The following is a 24,859-nucleotide window of genomic DNA, read 5'->3' on the forward strand; positions in this document are numbered from 1 at the left end:
CCCTTACTGCCTAGAAAATAGATATAGTTAAGAGCTCATGCACTAATGGAAAAATTAGCGCATGGCCATTATAGCAAAAATGGAAAATTTGGCCACAGCACGCTGGAAACCTAGGTGCTAGTCATAGCATAGCTTAGTGAAAGGGCCCCTTAATTACAGGTGACTCAGGGGTCCTTTTACTAAGCCATGGTAAAACATGGCCTGTAGTATGAGCGCATGTTTTTGGCGTGTGCCGGGTCAGTTTTTACCGCATCTGGGAAAAAGGGCTTTCTTTCAATGGGCCAGGAAAAAGGCCTGTGGTAAAACTGAAACCAGGCATGCCTATTTATGGCTAGAGCCCTTAATGTCACCCATTGATCTAGCGGTAAGGGCTCACGCGCTTCACGCATGGTGACAGGTCGGCACACACACCACTGCCAATTAACGCCCATGTGGAGGGGGATTTTGTCGATGATTATATTAACTGCCAAAAGGGTTCTTCAGTAAATTCCCCTATAACGGGGGTAGAGTGTTACCTGGTGATAAATCAGACTTTTTTTCCCCCCAACTCTCCATAAAATAATACGGTGAATCCACAGTCCACTTTTTGTTGATATTTGTTTCTTTGAGTTTTTGAGACTGTGTTATAAAGCCTTTGATTCATTGAGTGTCACATAATAGAAACCATTCAATTTACCCTTAAAAGGCAGGATAAATTGTTACTTGACTGGATGCTTACTACATTTATTTGGGGAGGGAGGCAAGCCAGGTTTCCTCTTAATTATTGTACTGTTCAGTTTGACGGGGAGGATTGGCATTGCCTTCCTTAGACCTTCATAGTAAAGCTTGTCACATGTGACAAATATTTGACTCGTCTCAAAATACTGAATACTACATTAGAGGTTGAGAAGGTATTCTTATCCCCTCTCTCTGCTAGTTATGCTCTTTCATGTATGCACTAAGGCGTTGCCTTGCAGACTTAGGAGAAGTAATTTAATAACATCCTTGCAGCTTGTATGGGGTTGGCGGTGTAAAAAAAACCAATCAGATCAATCAATATATATAACAGAATGGCTACCTCTCAGGGGGAATGCCAGTTTTCCAGTGGGTATTACTAGTAAGGCATTTCAATTATGGGCTCAAGATGGTGTAACCCATGTGCTGAAGGGTAGGTACAACCTCTTGAGTTATTTATGTATATATTTATTTATTGGGATTTATTAACCGCCTTTATAAAGAGATTCATCCAAGGCAGTGTACAGCAGGTACAATTTAACATAAAACTTACAATTTTATTAACAGCATAGCAATAGTAAAATAACCAAGAATAACTAAATGCAAAAAAATGAAGTAAACTTGAAAACAGTAAATTGAAACCTAATAATAGAACTGCTGTGAAACAGTATCAAAAATATACACATTTAACAGCACTGGAATTCAACTACCAGAGATAGAATACAATGTTAGCATTATACTAATGATACACCTAATAAGCATGCATTAGAAACATTCAACTAACATAGATATAATGCTAAATAGTTTCTACAATACGGCTTACCATATAGCTGAAGGACCAAGAGCAGATAAATGATGGGAACAAGGTGTGTGGTCCAGAGTCAGTTGGGATAATTTGATGGTTAGTTAAAGTCAAGGCAAGTTTGTTGTATAGTTAAGCAAGAGATAAGGATCTAAATTATGATGTGTGTTGCAAGCTAGTCCGGGTGTAAAATGGGTGTATAGTCTGTCACCCTAGGTATTAAAGGCTTGGGAGAAGAGACAGATTTGGGATGCCCATCAATTGAGGCCAATGGGATCCATATGCTTTATTTACAGGTAAAACATTAGGTTCAATCCCTAGATTCTCATTACTCTAAGGAAGATAAGACTAACATTTATTTTTATCATAAAATGTTGCATGCTAAACACCACCTCCTTCCCTAGAGCACTGGATCCAGAAATGAACTCAAGATTTAGGATGGAAGTTACACTTAAAGGTTTAGTTCTTATGGCCTCAGCTAAGGTGGTGAAAGCTAGAGCTCTAAAGATGGGCATTGCTTCTTGTAATCTTTGCATAAATGTCGGGAGCCAAGAGCTACATTGGGTCACTTGTTCTGGGCCTGTGAATGCATCCAAGATTTTGAGAGCAGGTGCTTCATTACACCGTTAGAGTATTGTACTAGCAGATCCCATTTAGTCTTCAGCTTTTCTATTCAAGATTGTTCTGCCATTAGACACTCTACTACAAGAATCCAAGGGAACAGTACATTATAGGGGTGAAGTGCTTCTGCGTACGAAAGAAGAGCGGGACTTGGGGGTGATTGTGTCTGATGACCTTAAGGTGGCTAAACAGGTAGAAAAGGTGACGGTCAAAGCCAGAAGAATGCTAAGGTGCATAAGGAGAGGGATGACCAGCAAGAAAAAAGAGGTGATAGTGCCCTTGTTCAAGTCTCTGATGAGGCCTCATTTAGAGTACTGTGTGCAATTCTGGAGACCACATTTATGGAAAGATATAAACAGGGTGGAGTCGGTCCAGAGGGCGACTAGAAAATTAGTAAGCAGTCTCTGGCGTAAAACATATTGGGACAGGCTTAGAAGGAGGAGGAGGTGGAGGAGTGGCCTAGTGGTTAGGGTGGTAGACTTTGGTCCTGGGGAACTGAGGAACTGAGTTCGATTCCCACGGAACTGAGTTCGATTCCCACTTCAGGCACAGGCAGCTCCTTGTGACTCTGGGCAAGTCACTTAACCCTCTATTGCCCCATGTAAGCCGCATTGAGCCTGCCATGAGTGGGAAAGTGCAGGGTACAAATGTAACAAAACAAACAAACCTCAATATGTATACGCTGGAAGAGAGGTGAGAGAGAGGGGATATGATAGAGACGTTTAAATACCTCAGTGGCGTCAATATACAGGAAGTGAGCCTTATTCAAATGAAGGAAAACTCTGGAATGAAGGGACATACAATGAAGTTAAAAGGAAATACTTAGGAGGATGCATGGAATGGCCTCCTGGTGGAGGTTGCGGACACGAGGACTGTGTCAGAATTTAAAGCGTGGAACAGGCTTCTGGGATCCCTTAGGAAAGGAAGAGTTAGTGATTACCAAGGATGGGTAGACTGGATGGGCCTTATCTGCCGTCATGTTGCTATGTTTCTGCTGCTGCACCCATCAACCATGACACAATGGTTGACCTGGTCTATGCTATAATGCTATAATGGTGTTTGAGAGACACAGAGTAGGTTGTCTGGAGGGGAATGCCACTTAGAGCTGGAATCTTAACTATTAACTCAGAAGGTCTCTTATATTTGTTTGGTAGTCCGGTGTGTTTCTGGCATAAGGAGTACCCTGAGATTTGGACTCTCTTTAAGTAGTTCTAGATAGAGGGGAGGGTGGGGTATTTGGTGGAAATGGGTTAGACTTCATAAATGTAAACATTAAAGAAATTGATTTTTGTTCTTTATCCTTGTTGAAACAAGGCTTGGCAACATGGTTTTGCTACTTTTTGGACTGTATGTTATTGAATTTTTGACTTGATGTCTTGTACTTGTAACTCTTGTCTTAATAAAAATTATTTTTATCAAACACACATATAAAACCATGTTTGCTGCTCTGGCTAAGAGACTGCTACAAGAGAATATTTACTGCATATTTCTGCTGTAGAGAGAGTCTTCCCTGTATAGTTTTGATATCAACTGTGCCTGGTACAGGAAGGCACAAGAATGTTCAATGAAGTGGGAGCATCTCTGCTTTCTCACTGAAGTCTGGACACCTGTTGTAAATAGTTCTGTGCTTTTCTGCTTGGCTAGAGAAACTACCACCTTCTGAGAAGATAAATATAATCTCTATTGTAGGATCATGCATATTGAGACTGTGAAGGCGTCTATAGGACGCTGACCCTTTCCCTTAAAAATACTCCCTTACAGAGTCAGTACCACCTTATGCCCCATAGTCCCATCCAAAGAGGAAGTGCCACGGGAGGGGTGGAGCCAGGAGGGCAGTTTCCAGGAAGTATAAAAAGCAGGGCCACAGTTGGGTTAAAGAGGTCCAGAGGGAGGCAGCTATGCCCCACGACATATGACTCCGCCACTTATGTGTAAACTAACAGGGGTGTAGCCACGGGTGAGCCTGGACGGGCCCAGGCCCAGCCACTTTTGCTCCAGGCCCGCCCAGCCTCTTCTGCCTGCTCTCCCGGTCCACGTGGTCTGCTCACTTTTACTGCCCTGAAGTGCCGTTCTCCCTCCAGCACCGGCGATTCCCATAGCCATCCTTCTGCCAGCATGCGTCATCGGGGCCTCTTCTCAGGCACGTCCCGCCTACTCTGTAACTTCCTGCGTCCCACCTTTGCAGGAAAACAGGAAGTTGCAGAGTAGGCGGGACGTGCCTAAGAAGAGGCTCCGACGACGCGCGCTGGCAGAAGGCTGGCTATGGGAATCACCGTTGCTGGAGAGAGAACGGCACTTCAGGTCAGTAAAAATGACCACAACTGACCATGTGCAGAGGGCTGTCACGGGGGGGGGGGGGTAGCGGGTGGAGAGGAATGCGGCAGCGGTGGGCGAATGGAGAGGAAATGCAGCGGCGAGCGGGCGGTGGGGGGGTGGTGGTAGCGGGTGGAGAGGAAATGCAAGGCCTGTGCCCACCCAGTCCACCTCCAGGCCCATCTAAAAATTAAACTCTGGCTATGCTACTGAACTACAACAGCTACAGTCAGGTAGGTCAAGTCCAACTTGGAACTTTTCAGACTTTGTATTTTCACCCGAGTACTCAATAGAGACTGCGCTGGTAACTGGAGAGCCAGGTCAGAGATAAATTGTGCCAATAGACAGGAATGTATGCTGTGGTTGTGAAGCAGGCCACTGAGGACATTGTCACTTTCAAGGATTTGGGTTTGAGTTTGCCTTCTTCCTGTGAATTGAACTGGACCTCCTTGCCCAACAACTTCAATAAATATTTGCTTTTACCTGCAACCGCTGTGCAGCCTGTCTTACCAGTGCTCCAGAGCCAGAAAAGCCAGAATCCTTAACCTTTGGGCCTTGTAGGACTGCCAGGCAGGAACAATGGGCAAAAGGAGTTACCCTGCTCTAAGTTAGTGGAGGGAAGTATAGTTAGTGCAGGACTGCGTCAATATGCAGGTAATATGTGATATAATAAAAGCATAGTAATGATATATGTGATAAAGATTTTGGATAACTTATAGTTGTGGTAGTATGTTTGTGCAGCGCTGCGTATGCCTTGTAGCACTATAGAAATGCTAAATAGTAGTAGTAGTAGTCTCTTGTAACCAGAGCTAATATTGTGATGTCATAATGCCTCAGGCCACCAATAAGAGCCAACCTCATCAGTGATGTCACAATGGCTTGATTGTCCTATACTTGGCTCACTTTTATTACATAGCTCTTTGAGCAGGGACTGTCTTTCTTCTCTGTTTGTGCAGCGCTGCGTACGCCTTGTAGCGCTATAGAAATGCTAAATAGTAGTAGCAGTAGTAGTAGTATATGGATATTCATTAGAGCTATTCTGAAAACCTGACTTGTTGGTGGTCCTTGAGGACAGAGAACGAAGACCAAGGCCTTACATGCACACATAAACCAGAGTATCTAGAACTGGAACAATACAACTTTTGATTTAGGGCCCCTTTTACAAAGTGCCAGTACCCGTGCCATCATTTTGCCACGCGTCATTTAGGCAGTACTACAGGAGTCCAGCAGTAGTGCTTGCTTCCAGCGTACGCCATTTCCAGCGCTTAAAAAACATATTTTTTAGTCCAATGGAAATCGGGCAGCCCTGTGCACTGTCCTATGAGGAAACTCTGAAGCAGCTAGGGCTCTTCAGCTTGGAGAAAAGACAGCTGAGGGGAGATATGATAGAGGTCTATAAAAGAATGAGTGGAGTGGAAGGGGTAAACGTGAATCAATTGTTTACTCTTCCCAAAAATAATAGGACTAGGGGGCATGCAATGAAGCTAGAAAGTAGTCAGTTTAAAGCAAATCAAAGAAAATATTTCTTCACTCAACATGTAATTAAACTCTGGAATTCGTTGCCAGAGAATGTAGTAAAGCGGTTAACTTAGTGGGGTTTAAAAAAGGTTTGGATGGCTTCCTAAAGAAAAGTCCATAGACCATTATTAAAATGGACTTGGGGAAAATCCACTGCTTATTTCTAGGATAAGCAGCATAAAATGTATTTTACTATTTTGGGATCTTGCCAGGTACTTGTGACCTGGATTGGCCACTGTTGGAAACAGGATGCTGGGCTTGATGGATCTCTGGTCTGTCCCAGTATGGCAATACTTATGTACTTATGATGTTCTGTCTCACTGTATTTCCAAACGTAAGCCACATCGAATTTGAGTTTGCTTGGTATAATGTGGTATATAAATGTCAAATTTTTAAAACCCACAAACAAAATACAATCAGCTTAAAGTATATATCAGTTGTTTTAAAACAACGAAGGCAAAAAATGATGTATCTCCAAATGAGAATTCGGTCCAAATGGTTCCACAAACTGAAAAAAAAAATCCATTGTTGTTCAAGATGCAAAAGCTGAGATTTCAAATCACCACTAGGCAAAGTGGGGATCACATGATCAATCAGAAAACATTTGAGATTAAAAAAAAAAAATCATGACCCTGAAATAACAATGATATGCAATTGGAGCTTCCAATTTCTTATTAAAGACACAGCTTTTATGCTCAGTGAGCCAGTCTTAGAGTTTACAGGATGTCTGTCCAATTATATACAATTTCTTACATGGGCACTAGAGAATGACATCGTCCCCTGGGTTCTGGCTCCATCACCGCCCCATCCCCACAGGTTCTGTCCTCATCTACAGAAGCCTTGAACACTTATGATTTTATAGTTAAATCTTTTTATTAAAGTATAAAAAGGAACAATAGGCTGTGCCACTGTTGTGTATAAATTACAAATAGAAAACAATAATAACAGTGAGCAGCTATAACCCTCCTTCCCACCACCACCCTCTACTCTTCCAACTAGAAAATGGCACGGGGACAAAGTTTGTCCCCATCCCTGTGGGCTCTGTCCCCATTCCCGTGGTTACTGCGGTTTCCCGTCCTTGTGTCATTCTCTAATGGGCATATGTTTCACATGTAGTTTGGTGGTTCAAACAATAAACTTAACCACTCCCGGCTCAGTAAAAATAAGTTGAATGATGATGCTGCAAAACTGAAAATGTACACATACTCTTCCTCATTGACTAATGGCAGACATAATCGCTTCTTTATATTGTGGGTAGTTGTTTGTCCCAGAAAGCTGGATATACTATTAGGACCGGCCAACATTTACACAAAGCCTTTGCAACATACTGGAATAAAGTGAAGGGAGGGACAACGTGACCAGTTTAGACCCCCTGACAGAGTCCAAATCTGACATAGCACTACAGGAGAGTGGGATTCAATCTGGGAAAAGGTTGTGCCGTCATTAGCTCCTGTACTGGATCCATTAGTTTGGGAAAATAGACCTCAGCTGAGTCTATTCTTAAGGGGAGAGGGAAATCAGCCCAAAGGTCTGTTGACCACAGTGTCCCCCAGACTTAGTCAATGTTGCACTGGGAATCTAGACCTACATCCTTCTTGAGAGCAACTTACTCATACTTGCTGCACCAAGCCGCATGTCTGCATCATCTGCTGGAGCCAGAGAAATACTGAGGAGCTGATGGCTGCATGAACTCCCTGCAAGGAAGGTGAAATCAATTCTGAGGTCTTTTTTCCTCTGGCTCCATTTGCTGGCAGAGAACATAACCCACTCATCAGGATTTATCTGGCCTGGACAACAGGGAAATGGCATTTCTTTATTAAACAAAACAGTTTGCTAAAATCAGCAACCTCACTTGCTTCAAACTGAACTCTGAAAGAGGGCAGTGACCAATCAGAATGCAGACCTAGCAACCAATCAGAAAAGATAACTACACTGTAGCTATAGACTACTACTTCTGATCACAGGAAAAGCTGAAATGGGAGAACCTCTGGTGCCCCCCACCCCACCTACTGATGACCAAGAAGAGGAGACAATGGATGGACAGCAATTTTGGTGCTGAAAACCCACTTGCATAGATCTCAATATGGACCTGGAGAGATGAGCACATATATTGTTTTTCCATTGTGTAATAAGTATGTAGACTCCTTCATAAGCAGACAGTACTGATTAAAGGAAAAAAAATAAGCATTTGTCCTATACTTAGATCACAACTTCTCTTCGACCTCATAATTTAGGAAATAACAATGCTACTCTACAATTTATTATTAGACGTAGCATTATATGGCTTTGAATTGCTACAATGAAGTGACGCATTCAAGAAGGCAAGCAGCTAAAAGCTAAAATGGACATTTTAAAATCACTCTGCTAAAATTCTCTTAGTCGGCACTCTTTAAACCATGAGAATTGTTTGTATCTTGAGAAACCGTATCAAGATTCTTGATACAGTTTCTAATCAGTAAAGAAAAAAGATCTTAGAGTCAAATTTAAAAGTTCCTGCTCTGACTTCAAATGTATCTTCCACAAATATGTGGAGTCTGCTTAAACAGGATTCTGGTTCTCAAAACCCACCGGATCCTAATTTGTTCAAATGCACATCAGGATTCAAGTTTATTCTGAGAATCATTTCTCCTCACAGACTGACGAATCTGATTGGGTCAAAGAAACGTATAACAATTTCTGTGCTCAAGGCACCAGTCCTGTTAAGCTGATAAGCAAGAAGAATAAAATCATGAATATCAACCACTTATAATTGTTTTTTTCTTTCTGGAAGTAATAAATAGAAAAAAGGAAAATAAAATAAGAAATACTTTTTATTGGACTAATTTAATACATGTTTTTGTATTAGCTTTCAAAGGCAGTACATTCTAGTCTGCCCAACAAGATAAACTCATATGTGCTACTTCTTGTGTATACCTTACCTTGATTTGTATCTGCCATTTTCAGGACACAGACCGTAGAAGTCTTGCCCAGAACTAGCCCCACCACCCAAACACCAGCCCCGCCTCCCAATCTCGGCTAAGCTTCTGAGGATCCATTCCTTCTGCACAGGATTCCTTTATATTTATCCCACGCATGCTTGAATTCCGCTACCGTTTTCATCTCCACCACCTTCCGTGGGAGGGCATTCCAAGCATCCACCACTCTCTCCATGAAAAAATACTTCCTGACATTTTTCTTGAATTTGCCCCCCCCCCCCCCTTCAATCTCATATCATTTCCCTGCAATGTTTAGTTTATTTGAGAACTTACTATATTGCATTCTGTCAATTAGCAAAAGCACAGTGGTTTACAATCTAATATATCAAAACATTTGTGCTCTACCTAGAAGAGGAAATGAGCCTCAAGGGCTATGGATAAACTTTGTGCTCCCCTGCCTGTTCACAAAGGGACAAAGACAAGCAGAACCTTGTGGATTGCTCTCGACTGAATGACCGTGTCTCTTCGGCAGACCATCTCCTGAGTCACTTACCTCTGGCAACAGGCTTCCCAACCCGCCAGACTAGCATCTGGAGGGACTACCATCCAATCAGAGATCTAACAAAGAATTCTCAGGTTGCAGCTGGAATGCATTTGCAGTATCCATGGCAGTTTCCAGCTGTAGTCCTGGAACCACCAACTGAGCACAGATGATCAAAAAAGGTTTCAAATGAACATGTGTCCAAGGTACCATCTCCAATGTGGCCACCATGAGGCCAAGGACCTTCATGTAATCCCAGGCAATTGGATATTTCAGGCAGAGTAGCAGCAGGATCTGGGAGTAGGGCTTATGAATACCTGGAAGAGAGAAAAACACCCGTTCTGCTTGGGTGTCAGAGGACATCCAAGTAATATATTGCAACAGCAAAAAAGAAGGTAGAAGCACACACAGGACCTTTTACTAACCTGCTTATTTTCGAAGGAGATGGCCGGCCATCTTCTGACACAAATTGGGAGATGGCCAGCCATCTCCTGAACCCAGCCAAGTGCACTTCAGGCAGGTGGACCCAGGCCCATCCCCCCCTACCTGTTACACTTGTGGTGGTAAATGGGAGCCCCCCAAACCCACTGTACCCACATGTAGGTGCCCCCCTTCATCCCTAAGGGCTATGGTAGTGGTGTACAGTTGTGGGGAGTGGGTTTTGGGGTGGGGGGGGGGGCTCAGCACACAAGGTAAGGGAGCTATGCACCTGGGAGCAATTTTTGAAGTCCACTGATTACCGCCCAGTTAACGCGTGAGACTTTACTGCTAAATCAATGGGTGGCGGTAAGGTCTCAGGTCCAAAATGCATGCGCCAATTTTGGCGTTTATCCCATGCCCTTTTGAATGCTATCATTGTTTATGCCCCCATTCACCTTCTCCAGGAAGGTATTCCAGGTATCTGCCACCCTTTGTGTGAAAAGGTATTTCCCGATATTCTAGTTTACTTCCTTGCATGTGCTCTAGTTCTAGATTCCCTGTCTTTGAAAAAGGATTTGCCTGCTCATTAATACCTTTCAAGTATTTAAACCTCTGTAAAATTCTTCCCTATCCTTCCCTTCCTTTAAAGATAGAAATATTCAGGTCTGGCACAGACCCCATACTATTTCTGTTGTCTTCCTCTGAACCACTTCCAGTGGTGGTAAATGAAATTCACTCGGATGAGGGAAAGGTAAGTACTGGAGTGCCTCAGGGATCGGTGCTGGGAACTGTTCTGTTCAATATATTTGTGAGTGACATTGCCGAAGGGTTAGAAGGTTAAGTTTGCCTTTTTGCAGATGACATCAAGATTTGTAACAGAGTGGACACCCAGGAGTGAGTGGAAAACGTGAAAAAAGATCTGCAGAAGTTAGAATGGTCTAATGTTTGGCAATTAAAATTCAATGCGAAGAAATGCAAAGTGATGCACTTAGGAAGTAGAAATCCACAGGAGACGTATGTGTTAGGCGGTGAGAGTCTGATATGTACAGACGGGGAGAGAGATCTTGAGGTGATAGTATCTGAGGATCTGAAGGCAACGAAACAGTGTGACAAGATGGTGGCCATAGCCAGAAGGTTGCTGGGCTGTATAGAGAGAGGTGTGACTAGCAGAAGGAGGTGTTGATGCCCCTGTACAAGTCGTTGGTGAGGCCCCACCTGGAGTATTGTGTTCAGTTCTGGAGGCCATATCTTGCTAAGGATATTAAAAAAAATTGAAGCAGTGCGAAGAAAAGCTACAAAAATGGCATGGGATTTGCATTACAAAACGTATGAGACTTGCTGACCTGAACATGTATACCCTGGAGGAAAGGAGAAACAGGGGTGATATGATACAGATGTTCAAATATTTGAAAGGTATTAATCTGCAAACAAACCTGTTCCGGAGATGGGAAGGTGGTAGAACGAGAGGACATGAAATGAGATTGAAGGGGGGGCAGACAAGAAAAATGTCAGGAAGTATTTTTTCACGGAGAGACTGGTGGATACTTGGAATGCCCTCCCGTGGGAGGTGGTAGAGATGAAAATGTGGGATAAACATAAGGGAATCCTGTTCATAAGGAATGGATCCTCAGAAGCTTAGCGGAGATTGGGTGGCAGCACCAGTGGGTGGGAGGCGGGGCTAGTACTGGGCAGACTTCTACAGTCTGTGCCCTGAAAATGGTAGACACAAATCAAGGTCAGGTATACCTATAAAGTAGCGCATATGAGTTTATCTTGTTGGGCAGACTGGATGGACCGTACAGGTCTTTTTCTGCCGTCACCTACTATGTTTTTATATCCCTAGTGAGATACAGATGCCAAAACTGAACACAGTACTCCAAGGGGGTCTTATTTACAACTTGTACAGGAACATCATCTGCCAGTTATGCCTTTCTCTATGCAGCCTAGCATCCTTCTGGCTTTGGCCACTGCCTCATCACCTTGAGATCCTCAGACACTATCACCCTGTGGTCTCTCTTCTGGTCCATGCACATCAGCCTCTCTTCACATATGGCATACAGTTCCTTTGGATTTCTACACCCAGAATGCATCACTTTGCATTTGTTTGCATTAAAGCTTTAGTTGTCAAACTTTGACCCATACTTCTAATTTTTGAAGATCTAGTCTCATGGTATCTATTCTGTTGCAAATCTTTGTGTCATTCGCAAAAAGGCAAAGCTTTTCCTACTATCTTTTCAGCCATATTGCTCACAGTCAATGAGCAGAATCAATCCCAGGAGCTAATCCCCAAGGCACTCCACTACCTTTCTTTCTTCACAAGTGAATTCCATTTACCTCCACACTCCGTCATGTCAGTCAAGCAATTCTTCTCATCCGGTTCACCACCTTGGTATTCTTCATTGGAAACTTTAAGTAAACTATCTTGGGGTGGAGAACTGCCTTTGTTTTTGTAGTTCTCCCCTGGAACCCGCAAGATGACTAGTATCCCTGACAGCCACACATCTCTATATTTAGCACTGCACTTTAACTACTGGGCTTCCCTTTTCCTCAACTACTCAGCATAGTCACAGAAAGAGGCTCTACCATGTAGATACAGGCCTTAGCCTGCATCTCAAACATCTTGCTGCACCAGACCATCTGCTGGAGGAAGAGAATACTGGAAAGTTCCAGGGTTGCACCACACCTTGGACTTGTGATGTCATCCTTGAATTGTCAGTGTTTTCTGCTCCAGCTGCTGGTTGGGGGATAACACTAAGCCATCTCAATTAGTCTAACAGGATAAGGAAAACTCATTATTTAGAAATATGAAAGCTTTTGCATTGCTGATCTAGGCATGCCGCCATGAGTAACTTGTCCTTGACTACACAAGGAGCTTGGAAAGTTCACTAATAACAGTAACTATATTGATCATGTAATGTAGATTCAAACTAGCATCTAGGTCCATCTGGTTGACTGCAAGTTTTGTAAATACAAATCCCAGGAGAAACACAGGCACTCTTAGTCGATCTGTCTGGCCGGGTACACATAGGAGCTAGGAAGCCAGATGCTCAGGTACAAGTATGGTAATACTGCTGGCTATGTATATCATTATAAAGCCTTGGGGGGGGGGGGGGGGGGGGGGTATGGGAAACACGGGTGCTGAAAGAACTGGGGAGTTTGTATGCTTTTCCATCCATCTGGTTGACTATTTATTTAAAAAAAAAAAAGTCACATTCTGTGATTTATAACTATCTGGCAGTGTAGGCAGAATAAGTAGGTGCCGCTGAACATTAGGCAGTATATTTTTATCAATAACCCATGTACTCTCTTTGGAGAGTACAGGAATAACCGAGTATACACTTATTCAGATATCTGTAATGTTTATTCAAATAGCACATTCTGTAATACTATAGAGGATTCAAGTTAAAAAAAAAAAAAAAAAGCCAAAAAGTCCAAAATTGACAGATTTTGTTTAAAAGTATGCACATTTACTATACATTTTCCACACAGGCACCTGGATTGGCCACTGTTGGAAACAGGATGCTGGGCTTGTCCCAGTATGGCATTACTTATGTACTTATCTTTAGTAAACAGGCTTCTAAGTGTACACTAACTGCCCTGTGGCATTCTGAATTAACTAATATTTTCTTCTGAAAAGGTTAACGTGCACTGGAACTGCTCTTCAAAAGCTTTAAGGAAAGGCAGGGTGGCTTCTTCCACTGTGACTTCCCGGTCCAGCTCTCGGCTCAGTGAGGTGACACCTTTCCCTTCTATTCCACATGGAACAATATGCTCAAACCATGTTAAGTCTATATTGCAATTTAGGGCTAGTCCATGAGAAGTTATGTATCTTCCACAATGGATGCCTGAAAAAAAAAAGAGCAAGAGATCCAGAAGTCAACGTCACATGTGCTGAAATTACAAGCATTTTATGCAGAAGCTAAAAATCTGACAAAAGACAGCAAACAGAAGGCCCATCTCAATCTCCCATTTTCCCTCCCTACCGCAACCCTGCTTCATCTATGAGCTTTCTCCTGTCCTGCACACAGCAAGGATTTATTAAACTTTATATTCTGCTTAGCACAGCCAAGCTCTACGGAGGTTCTAGGTCTCAAGCAAACTTCTGAAAGCAACAGTAGTGAAATAAATATAGGGGCTGTTTTACTAAAGCTTAGTGCATGCTAACGGACATTTGGTTACATTAAGCACCATGAGGCTCATACATATAAAATAGGGTACGCAACAAAGCCTCTCTTGTCCACTTAAATTGTTTTGAATATTGGGCCTATACTGTTTACTGTGCCTCAATTTGAGCTATGTGGAAAATGCAAGACTCAAATATAAATAAACTAGTAAAAAAGCCCCGTTTCTGATGCAAATGAAACGGGGGCTAGCAAGGTTTACTTCAGAGTGTGCATGTGGGAGTGTGTGTCCCTGCCCTCTCTCCCTCCCCCTCCCCCCTCTGAGTCCAGTCCTTCAGTGTTAAGTTTCCTGCAGTTCTGTGTTTTTGTTAGAGAGAGTGAGGGCATCTCTCTCCCCTCCCCCCCTCTGAGTCCTTCACTGTGTGAGATTTCTTGCTGTGCTGTTTTCCTTCACTCATGGGGAAACCGGATATCTCTGGCGCTTCACACTTCCGGCTGGAGGCTTCATAGAACGTTGGTCTTGCCTTTTATATATATAGATACTTCCAACCTAATGGTTAGTGTAGTGTACATAAGTACATAAGTAGTGCCATACTGGGAAAGACCAAAGGTCCATCTAGCCCAGCATCCTGTCACCGACAGTGGCCAATCCAGGTCAAGGGCACCTGGCACGCTCCCCAAACGTAAAAACATTCCAGACAAGTTTTACCTAAAAATGCGGGCTAAGAACCAGGGAAATGGAGTTCGGTTCCCATTGCGGCTCCTTGTGGCTCTAGGCGGGTCACCTGGCTCTCTGTTGCCCCAGGTGCAGGATGGGTGCCAGTGTATGGTATGTGCACCGCTTTGATTGTAACCACAGAAAGGCTGTATACCAAGTCCTTTCCCTTCAACCAGGCCTTTAATGGAAGAATAAAATGACACTGACTGCTACTATAGCAGGACATGTTTACCCAATCCTACCCTAGCTAAGATAATGCTCGAGCACCTTTCTGACCTCATTTTGCAACTTTCTTTAAATTAATCCCCTTATTTTCCTACTCCTGTTACTTGATCTTATCTACCTATATGTTTCATCTTGGCTTATACTCTAGGCTGTCTATGAAAATGTTTTATTATGTATTGTTTTGACATTGTAATATAGTATACTATGCCATACTTTGGATTGTTGTTTGAATATTTTTACTGCTTTGTCTTGCTTATGTTTGACTTATTCTTCCTGTACACCGCATTGACTAAATTCCTTCAAAAAGGCAGTAATTAAATCCCAATAAATAAATTTAGTACATGCTAAGCTTTAGCAAAACGGTTTCATAGTGATCAAAATCAATATACTGAAAAATGGTAAAATTAGTTCTACCTGATAATTTTCTTTCCATTAGTCCCAACAGATCAATTCAGAGGCTTGTGGGTTATGTCCCTCTACCAGCAGGTGGAGATAGAGAGAACTTCAGAGGTTTACTATCTGTGGTCATGTGCAGTCACCTTAACTTCAGTATTGTCGATACCAAAGCAGTGGAAGACGAAAGAGGAAGTCCTCTCCTGCCTGCATAAAATCCATGTAAGCTCCTCAACCGCTCCTGCGGGAGGGTAACAGAAGGTTTCCTTTATGTTTTGATTTGTTTTGCCCCCCCTTTTTTTTTTTTTTAGCCAAAAATCAAATAAAGGAATCTGATGAAACTGAGGCAACTAAAAGAAAACACAACCCAGAACAACAAAGGGGGCCTCTGGATTGATCTGTTGGGACTAATGGAAAGAAAATTATCAGGTATGAAATACCTTCCATAGCGTCCCACAGATCAATCCAGACTTGTGGGATGTACACCAAAGCAGTCCTCAAGTGGGGCGGGGTACTACAACCTCAGCAGACTGGAGCAATGCTCCACAGGCCGCGCTTACATGCGCTGCCACGTCAAATCTGGAATGCCTAGCACTGCCATGCCAAGCCTGCAAAGTCTGGTAAGGGAACGACAGCAGATCAAGTGGGTGATCTTCAAAAGCCATCCACGGCAGGACAGAGGACCAAGTGGCTGAACTGCAAAGGGCAACCACAGAAGCCAGACGGGACTCGAAAAAGGAAGTCAACTGCGCTCTGGAAGAAAGTGCTACCACCTGCAACGGGAGAAACTGTCCCATACAGAGGCCAGCTGAAGAAATTGCCTCTCTCAGCCAACGGCCACTACGGCTCTTGAAGCCAGATCCCCTTTCTTATGACCAGCCAGAGAACAGAATGAGGGTATGCTGGGAGGCATTTCTGCTCAGCAGGCCAGGAATCTGATGATCCTACCGCAGTGTGGGTGTTTTGTAACGAGCCGCTACCTTCCTATATACCTAAGGCTCTCCAAGTTCTGAATATGTCTGCTTCTGATCCTGCCACTGCTGCATCTGCTAATCTTAAAATGGTGAGCACTAGAAGACCGCTACAGTCTTTAGCAGTGCATAAGGCTATCTAGGAAGTCACTTCTGCTTAGTAGGTCATCCTAGGCACTATCCCACTATGCAGAGGCTTAGCTAGGTGGGGTGCAAGGGAAGCAGCTGCTCCCCTAAAAGGATTTTGAATAAAATGGCGCTTCTACAGCTTCACGCTGACGCCTATTCTACAAAAGGTCTGCTCCTCCTGACATCAAAACCGCTATGCCCACATCTTCCAATTTAAAAATGGCGAGCCTGCGTGGCTTTGGAAAGGGTATTACCTTCTTATGGTCCCGAGCAAATCAAGAAGCAAACAGTTAACCAACGGAACTCGCTGGTCACTTCCAAACAGTATAGGAGTATATGGTGAACATCCAAGATGCGGGAAGAGAAAAAGGTGGAATGGGATGGAAGGCAGAAACCACCATATGCAGAAAAGACAGGACTGTATGCACCAGTCACCAGTAGAAATCCAGAGGATCTGAAACGGATGAAGTTGGGAGTTCTGAGAACCTGCCTGGACTGGATTGCTAAAGAAAACTAGGATAGTCCTGGTGTCGTAAAGATAAGGGCGAGCCTGACCCGACCGAAAAGAACTTGTAAACATGTCCTCAGGAAGATGCAGTCTATAAGTCACCCAGATCTTCCACCAACTTCATGGAGTCCTCAAACAATAGTTGCCCTGAAAAGGGAGTTGAACCAGCCACCATTAGAAGCTGCATTCACCACCCAGCAGCGCAACCACATGAAATGACAGGCTGTGACCGCTAAAAATGTCTGCTTATTTGACACTCGAAACAAATCATAGAAAACTGGCAACTAAGCCAGCCTCGACTCTACATCTGGCAAGTGAGGAGGCAATCGACTGCCTGCTTTCTAGAAGGGATCGGAAATCTGTTGCCGCCAGCTACGGCACACCCTAGCGTCTACAAGCTGCAGAAAGCCACCTCCAGGGAGAGAGAACTTCTGAAATATCAACGGAAAGCTGTGTTGAAATCACCCATTGAGACTAAGCTGGCTTGAAGGGAACCATAGAGATGGGGACCAAAGCAGAGAAGGAATCCCTGAAGTGGTCTGATACGGAATCAGGCCCAAGGGGGAGTGTCCAAGAAAGAGAACCTTGTGCCCATAACTTGAACCTATTCCCATATCCTGGACCTGGTAGGGAAAGTAAAACTTGACTTGGGGTGGCACCTGTTGCTGAGGAGCAAAAGGAAGAAAGGACTTCCCAAGCCTATATAGAACACTCTCCAATAAGCCAAGATTTGGAAACAACTGACTCTTGGTGACACCAATTACCAATCCTAATGACTGAAGATGAGTAGGTATCTTGGATTAAATCTGCAGTCTCTCGTGACAGAGAGAGCCACAAATCAGCCAGTCACAAGGTATGGATGAACCTGCAATCCATCCTCATGAAAGAAAGCTGCCACTACCCCCATGACCTTGCAAAAATGTCTTCGGCGACGTGGAAAGGCTGAATGGCATGGTCATAAATCGCTAAGATTCCCCTGCAGCAAGGAGCACTGGGAATATGAAAATAAGAAAGTACGTTTCTTTGAGGTCCAGGGGGGCTAGAAACTCTCCCCACCAGACAGAACTATTACACACTGCAAGGTTCCCATTGTGAAAAGTTGAACCGTAAACACCCTAGACTCTTATGACGTCCAAACTCATCTTGAAGGAAGCTCCCTGGCTGGAACTACAAAGCAAAGGGAACTTCCCATTCCCCAATTGCAACTGGGGACAGACTCGACTGTGCCGAAAGGAAGGAACGTTAGCAAGGTGGAAAGAACGACCTGACAGTGTTTGAGCTTGCATGTAGACTCCAAGAAAAATCTGTAGTGAAGTCCAGGTTGTAACCATGCAATAGAAAAACTGACACATTTGAGCTGAGGTAATCTTCGTCCACTCCTCCTAAAACCAGTACAGGAGCCTGCCTAAGGAGTGAACTGAGACTCCATCATTGGAAGATGCAACAGGCATAGGTAGACCTGGAGTTAAAACACAGCTCATTCTATCAGCAGCCAGGTGGTTTGTCGTGGTGGAAGTGGAAACCCTGAAAGTGTTTTTCCTGGCCCCACAAAACCTACGACAAAACAAAGATGATTAAAAATCATCCTTAAACTCGTCCCTTGGTAATCTCAGAGACTTGGAAGTCCCTCAGGTCTTTACACAACTGCCCTAGATCTTCTCCAGTCCCAAGATTACATCCAAAAGGCAGGTTGCCAAATGTGACTTGGAAACATCAGTGGTCTGAGGCGTAAGCCAGCGTTAACGTCTTGCAGATAGGGACAAGAATTGGCTGGTGCAACTGTGCACTATAACTTCTGCGCATTGGAGCCAACAAGTGCAGCTGAGAACCAGAGACAGATGGCATAGCAGAATATGGCTGTTGCACCATTGCGCACTACAGATAGCAAGCTGCAGTGGGTCGTGAAGCAGCACCCCTAGAGCTCTGTGCTTACTTTCAGCTGATTGCAACAACTATTAAGCTATCTCTACACTGAAGTAGCTCCTGGACCACTCCTCATGAAATTTAGGTACCCCATACCATGAAAAAAATGCCAAAAATAACATAGAAGCAATTAGAGGTACCAGGTACGCTGCAGATACCAGGGTAGCTGAGGCTAGTATGCAAAGGTCCATATCAATGTGCAAAGAGAGAGAAGGGCAATCTTTAGTACAGTAGAGTTCTGATAACTGTTCCAGTCATGCAAGAACTGCTTGGCCAGGCAAGCAGTAAGAGAGAATGAAACAAAATATGCCCCAATGGAAACCTAGCTGAGCCCACAGTTTCTAACAGGATGGATAAAACCAGCCTTGAACCTGTAACCTTCAGGCTGAAAGGCCAGCCATCCTCCGGAATAAAACTAGTTTGATGTAAACAGTACACACAGAGCAAATGCCACCGGTGCAGGATTACCATGGAAACTAAGAGAAACCGGAGAGGCCTGCACTAGCCTCAAAATGTAACATTTCTCACAGAAACATGGAGTCAATAGCCCTAAGCCTAACTAAACAAACTGTAGTGCCATGCTCTGAGAAAGGGGAAGAGGGAAAGAGTGAAAAACCAAGAGTAGGATTCCTAATCCTGATCCCTTTCTCCCCTCCATTAATGATGTACACACACCCTGAACCTCAAGGAGGGTCCAGAAATATTCTTAGTGCAAATCACCCAGTGAAGCACAGGCACCTCTATCAGAAGACTTTCAGACAGTCAGTACTTTCCAAGCTTCAGCTGAAGGCGCTCACTTGCCACAGAACAGCTGCAGGGGTCTAATGGGTCTCTGACCTCGCCCTAGACTCTAAGCTGTGGGAGTCAGCAAACTGTCCCAGGCCTCCTTTCTCAGAAGCCCTTAAATACCAAATATGAAGAAAGTGGGAATGATCCACCCCAGTTACATTTCTGAAAAGCCTACATATAAAATGGACTGAATCGCAAGCAAATCAGGCACCAGGGCTTCAGCATTACCATGTGGAGCGGCAAGAAAGATGACACCCTCAACAACTGCCCGCCAAAATGAGCTGGGAGGGAAGGAGAACACCGCTCCACGGAGTTGGGATGTACAGTGGATCTCCCCACCGGCGCAGATAGGATAATCACTACTCACCTCCTTGGGAACCAAGTCGGTCCTCACACCATTCAGCCGGTACTAAAAAACAGCATGAGCTTGCCACGCTGGACAAATCAGACAGATTTTTTTTTTTTTAAACAGTGCTCAAACAGATTTTTTTTTTTTTAAGGCAGGAGAGGACGCCAGAGCAAAAGAAACTTCAGACTCTTTTAAAAGTCTGGAGAGTGAGAATCACAAACCCCAGTCAGGCAGAGAGGACGGGTTGATAGGGGAGGAAGGGAGGGACCTGGCACCACCAGGTGTGCACCCAAGTCCCAGGACACCTCAGACCCCAGAAACCTGACTAGACCCAGGGGACCAGGCCAGAAGCCGATCAATCCAGAGCTGCACACAGATGTCCTTCCGCCTGCTAGATAGAGAGAATACTGAAGTTAAGGTGACTGCACATGACCACATAAAGTAAACCTCTGAAGTTCTCTCTATGTCCACCTGCTGGTAGAGGGACATAACCCACAAGTCTCTGGATTGATCTGTGGGACGCTATGGAAGCTTGAATTACATTTTGAGACCTAAAGCAATAACAAGGTTGATATTGTTATCTAGTATATTGCTTACAGATTTCAAGCTTGTGCTAATTCAGCTACTCTGCTTGGAATGCAAAATACCTAAGCAACTGCCTTCTGAACTTCATTTAACAAGTGCATTCTGTTACATGTGATAATATTTTACTGTAGTTACTGTGATCTCTGGAAAAAATTGTAAACTTTCATGGCATGACATCAACATAAGAAAAGAAAAATCATGCAAACAGCCACTACGATGTTTTAGAGAACATATCCCCAGTTCTACCTGCTTTTACATGTTATAATGCAAATGTGTTTATTTTCATATGCTATTTTAATGTTGGCCCCTATACTTTCTATTATGAATGAAACATCTGATAGAATTTTTTGTCATATGAATAAAATTCAGAAATGGGCTGTAGAACACATGCTTCAATCAAACCAAGCTAAGACAAAAGCGTTATCGTTTTCTAATTCTGTGAATGATACACCTCTCAAATTAGTCTTAAAGAGTTGTGTTAGCTTTGCATAGGTGCGCGAATTACATTCAAAACAAGTTGCTTAGTTTTTCAGGTATTATACAGGAATACTTCTGAATTGTTCATTCAATTTTTTTCTCATTGTTTTTATAGTTCTATTAGAGTTTGTGAAAATTTATTACTGAGATATCTGGTTTATAAGAATATTAGATATCGTTGATATCCTGAAAACCCAACTGGCTAGGTGTGCCCTGAGGACTGGGTTGAGAAGTACGGCACTAACCTATGTGTTGTGTATTGCTTTTCTAACACACACACACATCTGCAAATTGTGCCCAATGCTCAAATTATATGCAAACAATTTGCAAGCTGGAAACGTTCATAGAGGTGTGTAACAGCAGAATCAGTATTTTGCACACACATTTTACCAGCACCTGAAGGAGCGAGCACACATACATTATACACACATTCACTGAGGTGTGTTAACACAGCACTGTATTTAGGTCCACCAGCCGTAAGAGGGAGCTCTATTGTTCCATCCAGGTGCCCTGTGCCAGATGGAACTTGAATGAGCTTCCCAACCCGACTTTCTGGCATTCACTGTTATCGGAAAGGGAGCTCCAAAGTTGCACAATCAGGGGCAGGGGTCCCTTCTTTCATTGCTACCCAACCCCCTCCTGTCTTCTAGGCACTTCAGCACTAAGCTGTTCTTTTCTGCTTTTCTCCTGAAAGCAGTCTGAAGCCTTCTGTACCCTCTCAATTTTTGTCTGTTAGTTATCACTATCCCAACCTACCTTTTTTCCTATTTGATTGACTTAAATAAAGACCCCCCCCCCCCCCTTTTCTCTTTTTAGGATAGCAGGGTGCCATTCTAGAGAGGATAACCTCACTTCTTGGGATTTTGGGCAAAACCACCTAACCTTTCATTGCCTTGGCAATTTACGAGTCAATATTCAGCACGCTGATCTGCTTAGCAGCACTGCTATCTATGAGGCCCTTCTACCAGCTGCGGTAAAAGGGGCCGTGCGCTAGTGACTGTTTTTGCCATGTGCCAGGGCCCCTTTTACTGCAGCGGGTAAAAAGCCCTCCCAATACAGAAACAGCTGTGCGTTAAGTTTGTACTTGCCACTGTGGTAATGGTAAGGGCCCCCCCCCCGCACTAACACCCTAAGGAAATATTTTTCCAATATTCCTGCTAGCGCTGGAAATGCTGCATGCCGGGTGTGGAACTACCTCTGGTGCCTGCACTGGAAGTGCAAGATTGCCGCGCAATAACCCTTTATTTATTGCATTTGTATCCCACCTCTTTGCAGGCTCAATGTGGCTTACAATACATCATGAATACTGGAAATACATAAGAAAATATACATTTAGTATTACAGAAGGATCGTGGGAACATGATAATAAAACATAATATTAGTTTAACAAGTAAAAGTTGTAAGACATTTCTGGATATATGTATAGGTTTAGTAAAAGGGCCCTTATACGAAGGATACCGACTCAGATAACCACCTGCCTTGCACAATCCCGTAGGACTGGAGCCAACTCAGTGGGTGCTGAGCACCCCCAATATTGAGCAAGTCCCTTCACTTTGTCCACAGAGGTAATCTGTATTGGGCTCCTCTTATTGACCTATAAGTGCATTCACTCTGCAGCCCCTCACTACTTCTCCACCCTCATCTCTCCCTACACTCCTTCCCTAGAACTCCGTTCACTAGGCAAATCTGGCCTAATTGCACCCTTCTCCTCCATCGCTAACTCCAGACTCCGCTCCTTCTATCTCGCCGCACCTTATGCCTGGAATAGGCTTCCTGAGCCATTACGTCTAGCTCCATCCCTGGCTGCCTTCAAATCTGGGCGAAAGGCCTACCTGTTTGATGCTGCTTTCGACTCCTGACTTGTCTCTTTTACCTTATCCTTGTGTCCTTCTGTCTGTCCTTCCCTTCTCCTTTTTGGTCCTGTTTGTCCTGATTTAGATTGTAAGCTCATTTGAGCAGGGACTGTCTTTCTTCTTCATGTTCAATCGTAAACTACTACTGCTACTTAACATTTCTACAGCGCTACTAGGGTTAGTTACGCAGCAACCCTGCTCCAAGGAGCTTACAATCTAAATGACGAAATGTCAAGTTGGGGCAGCCTAGATTTCCTGAATAGAGGTAGGCGGTTAGGTGTTGAAGGCGACATTGAAGAGGTGGGCTTTGAGCAAGGATTTGAAGATGGGCAGGGAGGGGGCTTGGCGAATGGGCTCAGGGAGTTTATTCCAAGCATGGGGGTGAGGCGAGGCAGAAAGGGCGGAGCCTGGAGTTGGCGGCGGTGGAGAAGGGCACTGAAAGGAGGGATTTGTCTTGAGAGCGGAGGCTATGGGTGGGAACGTAAGGGGAGATGAGGGTAGAGAGGTAGGGAGGCGCTGTGTACGACTGGTAGCGCTATAAAAGTGATTTATAGCAGTAGTAGGCTTGGCATCACCAATGATTCTGAAATGTTGGCAACTACACACTGGGGACCAGTGTTGCCAGGTGGGCGGTTTTCCCGCCCAATTGGGCGGTTTTCCGTGACCCGCCACGGGAAATTTTTGCCCGCGGCGGGTTGCGGGTTTTTGGGCTTGTTTTGGGGTCTTTCAGCGGTTTTTTTGCGGTTTTTCGGGCTGCGGGGCAGGGTTAGTGACGTTCTGGGCGGGGCCGATGATGGGGAGGCGGGGGCGGTGACGGTGGGGTTGATGACGGCGGGGTGGGGGTGTCAGGGGCGGGGTTTTGGGCTCGTTTGGGTGGGAAAAAAATTTTCCCCCTGGCAACCAGGGACTCAATATTACTATTTGGATAGTGCAGGCATTGCCTGCCTTATCTGGATCTTCTTTAAAAACCAAACACACAGACCACCAGGGACTCAATATTAACCTGGATTGTAAACCCAGCCTGGAGCTCCCCTCCCCCAGCGTCCTCTCCCTCACCGATGGCGCAGATCTTGTCGTCCCCTACCCAGACGCCCGTGTGCGGGGAGCGTCGGGCCTGCAGTCCGAAGCGGCGGCACAGGCCGATGGCGGCGGCCTCCAGCCCGGCCACGTAGAGGCGCAGAGGCCGGCGGAAGGCGCGCAGGTCCAGCAGCGGGTAGCAGACCAGTTGGCCGGGCCCGTGGAAAGTGACCAGGCCTCCGCGGTCGCTGCGGTGGAAGTGGGCGCCCAGCCCACGCAGCCGGGCCTCCTCGCTCTGCGGGTAGGGCCCGCGCCGCAGCCCCACCGTGTAGACGGGCTCGTGCTCGCACAGCAGCAGCGCGTGAGGAGGAGGAGGAGGCGACTCGCCGCCGTCTCGAGCCTCCAGGTGCCGGCGCACGTACTTCTGCTGCTCGGTCAGCGCCTGCGCGTACGGGAGGCGCCCGAGCCGCAGCACCTGCACCACAGGCCGGGGCGGAGGTTTCATGGCGGACGGTCACATTGCCTTTCCCGCCAACTGTAGCTCGTGTGAGGAGGAGGAGGAGGAGGAGGAGGAGGAGGAGGAGGAGGTGCCCCCCCCCCCCCCCGTTATTCCTCGTTTGGGCACCAGGGAACCCCTGAAAACTTGCATTAAACAAAAGTAAATCGATGCAGGACTCTATCTACCTAGTTCATTTTTTGGTACCACCTGACTCTCTCCTATAATCCCAGATCCAGTACAGTAGTTCAGGGCAGGCTTGGGTTTTGGCCCCACTGCATGCCGGGAATCGTAGTTCCGCTTTTCTGACGTAAATCAACAGAAAATGTTAAAAGAATGTAGCAGAAATACGACTCCCGGCATGCAGTGGGGGGCCGAATCATTCTGTCAGGTTGAACCGTCTGAGCTAAACATTTAGGCTTGCTTTATAGCTATTTTGAATGCTGTTTTAGATTGTTTAG

At 44.8% G+C, this 24,859-nt stretch overlaps 1 protein-coding gene across 1 annotated transcript; it reads right to left on the minus strand.

Annotated features, from left to right (window-relative positions):
• Positions 1-13,186: 13,186 nt before the first annotated feature.
• Positions 13,187-24,432, minus strand: LOC115467830 (putative lipoyltransferase 2, mitochondrial). The gene is made up of 2 exons (XM_030199318.1): positions 23,942-24,432; positions 13,187-13,689 (listed from the first exon to the last, which is right to left on the minus strand). The coding sequence occupies exons 1-2, from the start codon at positions 24,405-24,407 to the stop codon at positions 13,457-13,459; spliced, it is 699 nt and encodes a 232-aa protein (XP_030055178.1). The 5' UTR covers positions 24,408-24,432; the 3' UTR covers positions 13,187-13,456.
• Between the last annotated feature and the right edge of the window lie 427 nt (positions 24,433-24,859).

This window comes from Microcaecilia unicolor, chromosome 4 (assembly GCF_901765095.1).
Source record: "Microcaecilia unicolor chromosome 4, aMicUni1.1, whole genome shotgun sequence".
Lineage (NCBI taxonomy): Eukaryota > Metazoa > Chordata > Amphibia > Gymnophiona > Siphonopidae > Microcaecilia > Microcaecilia unicolor.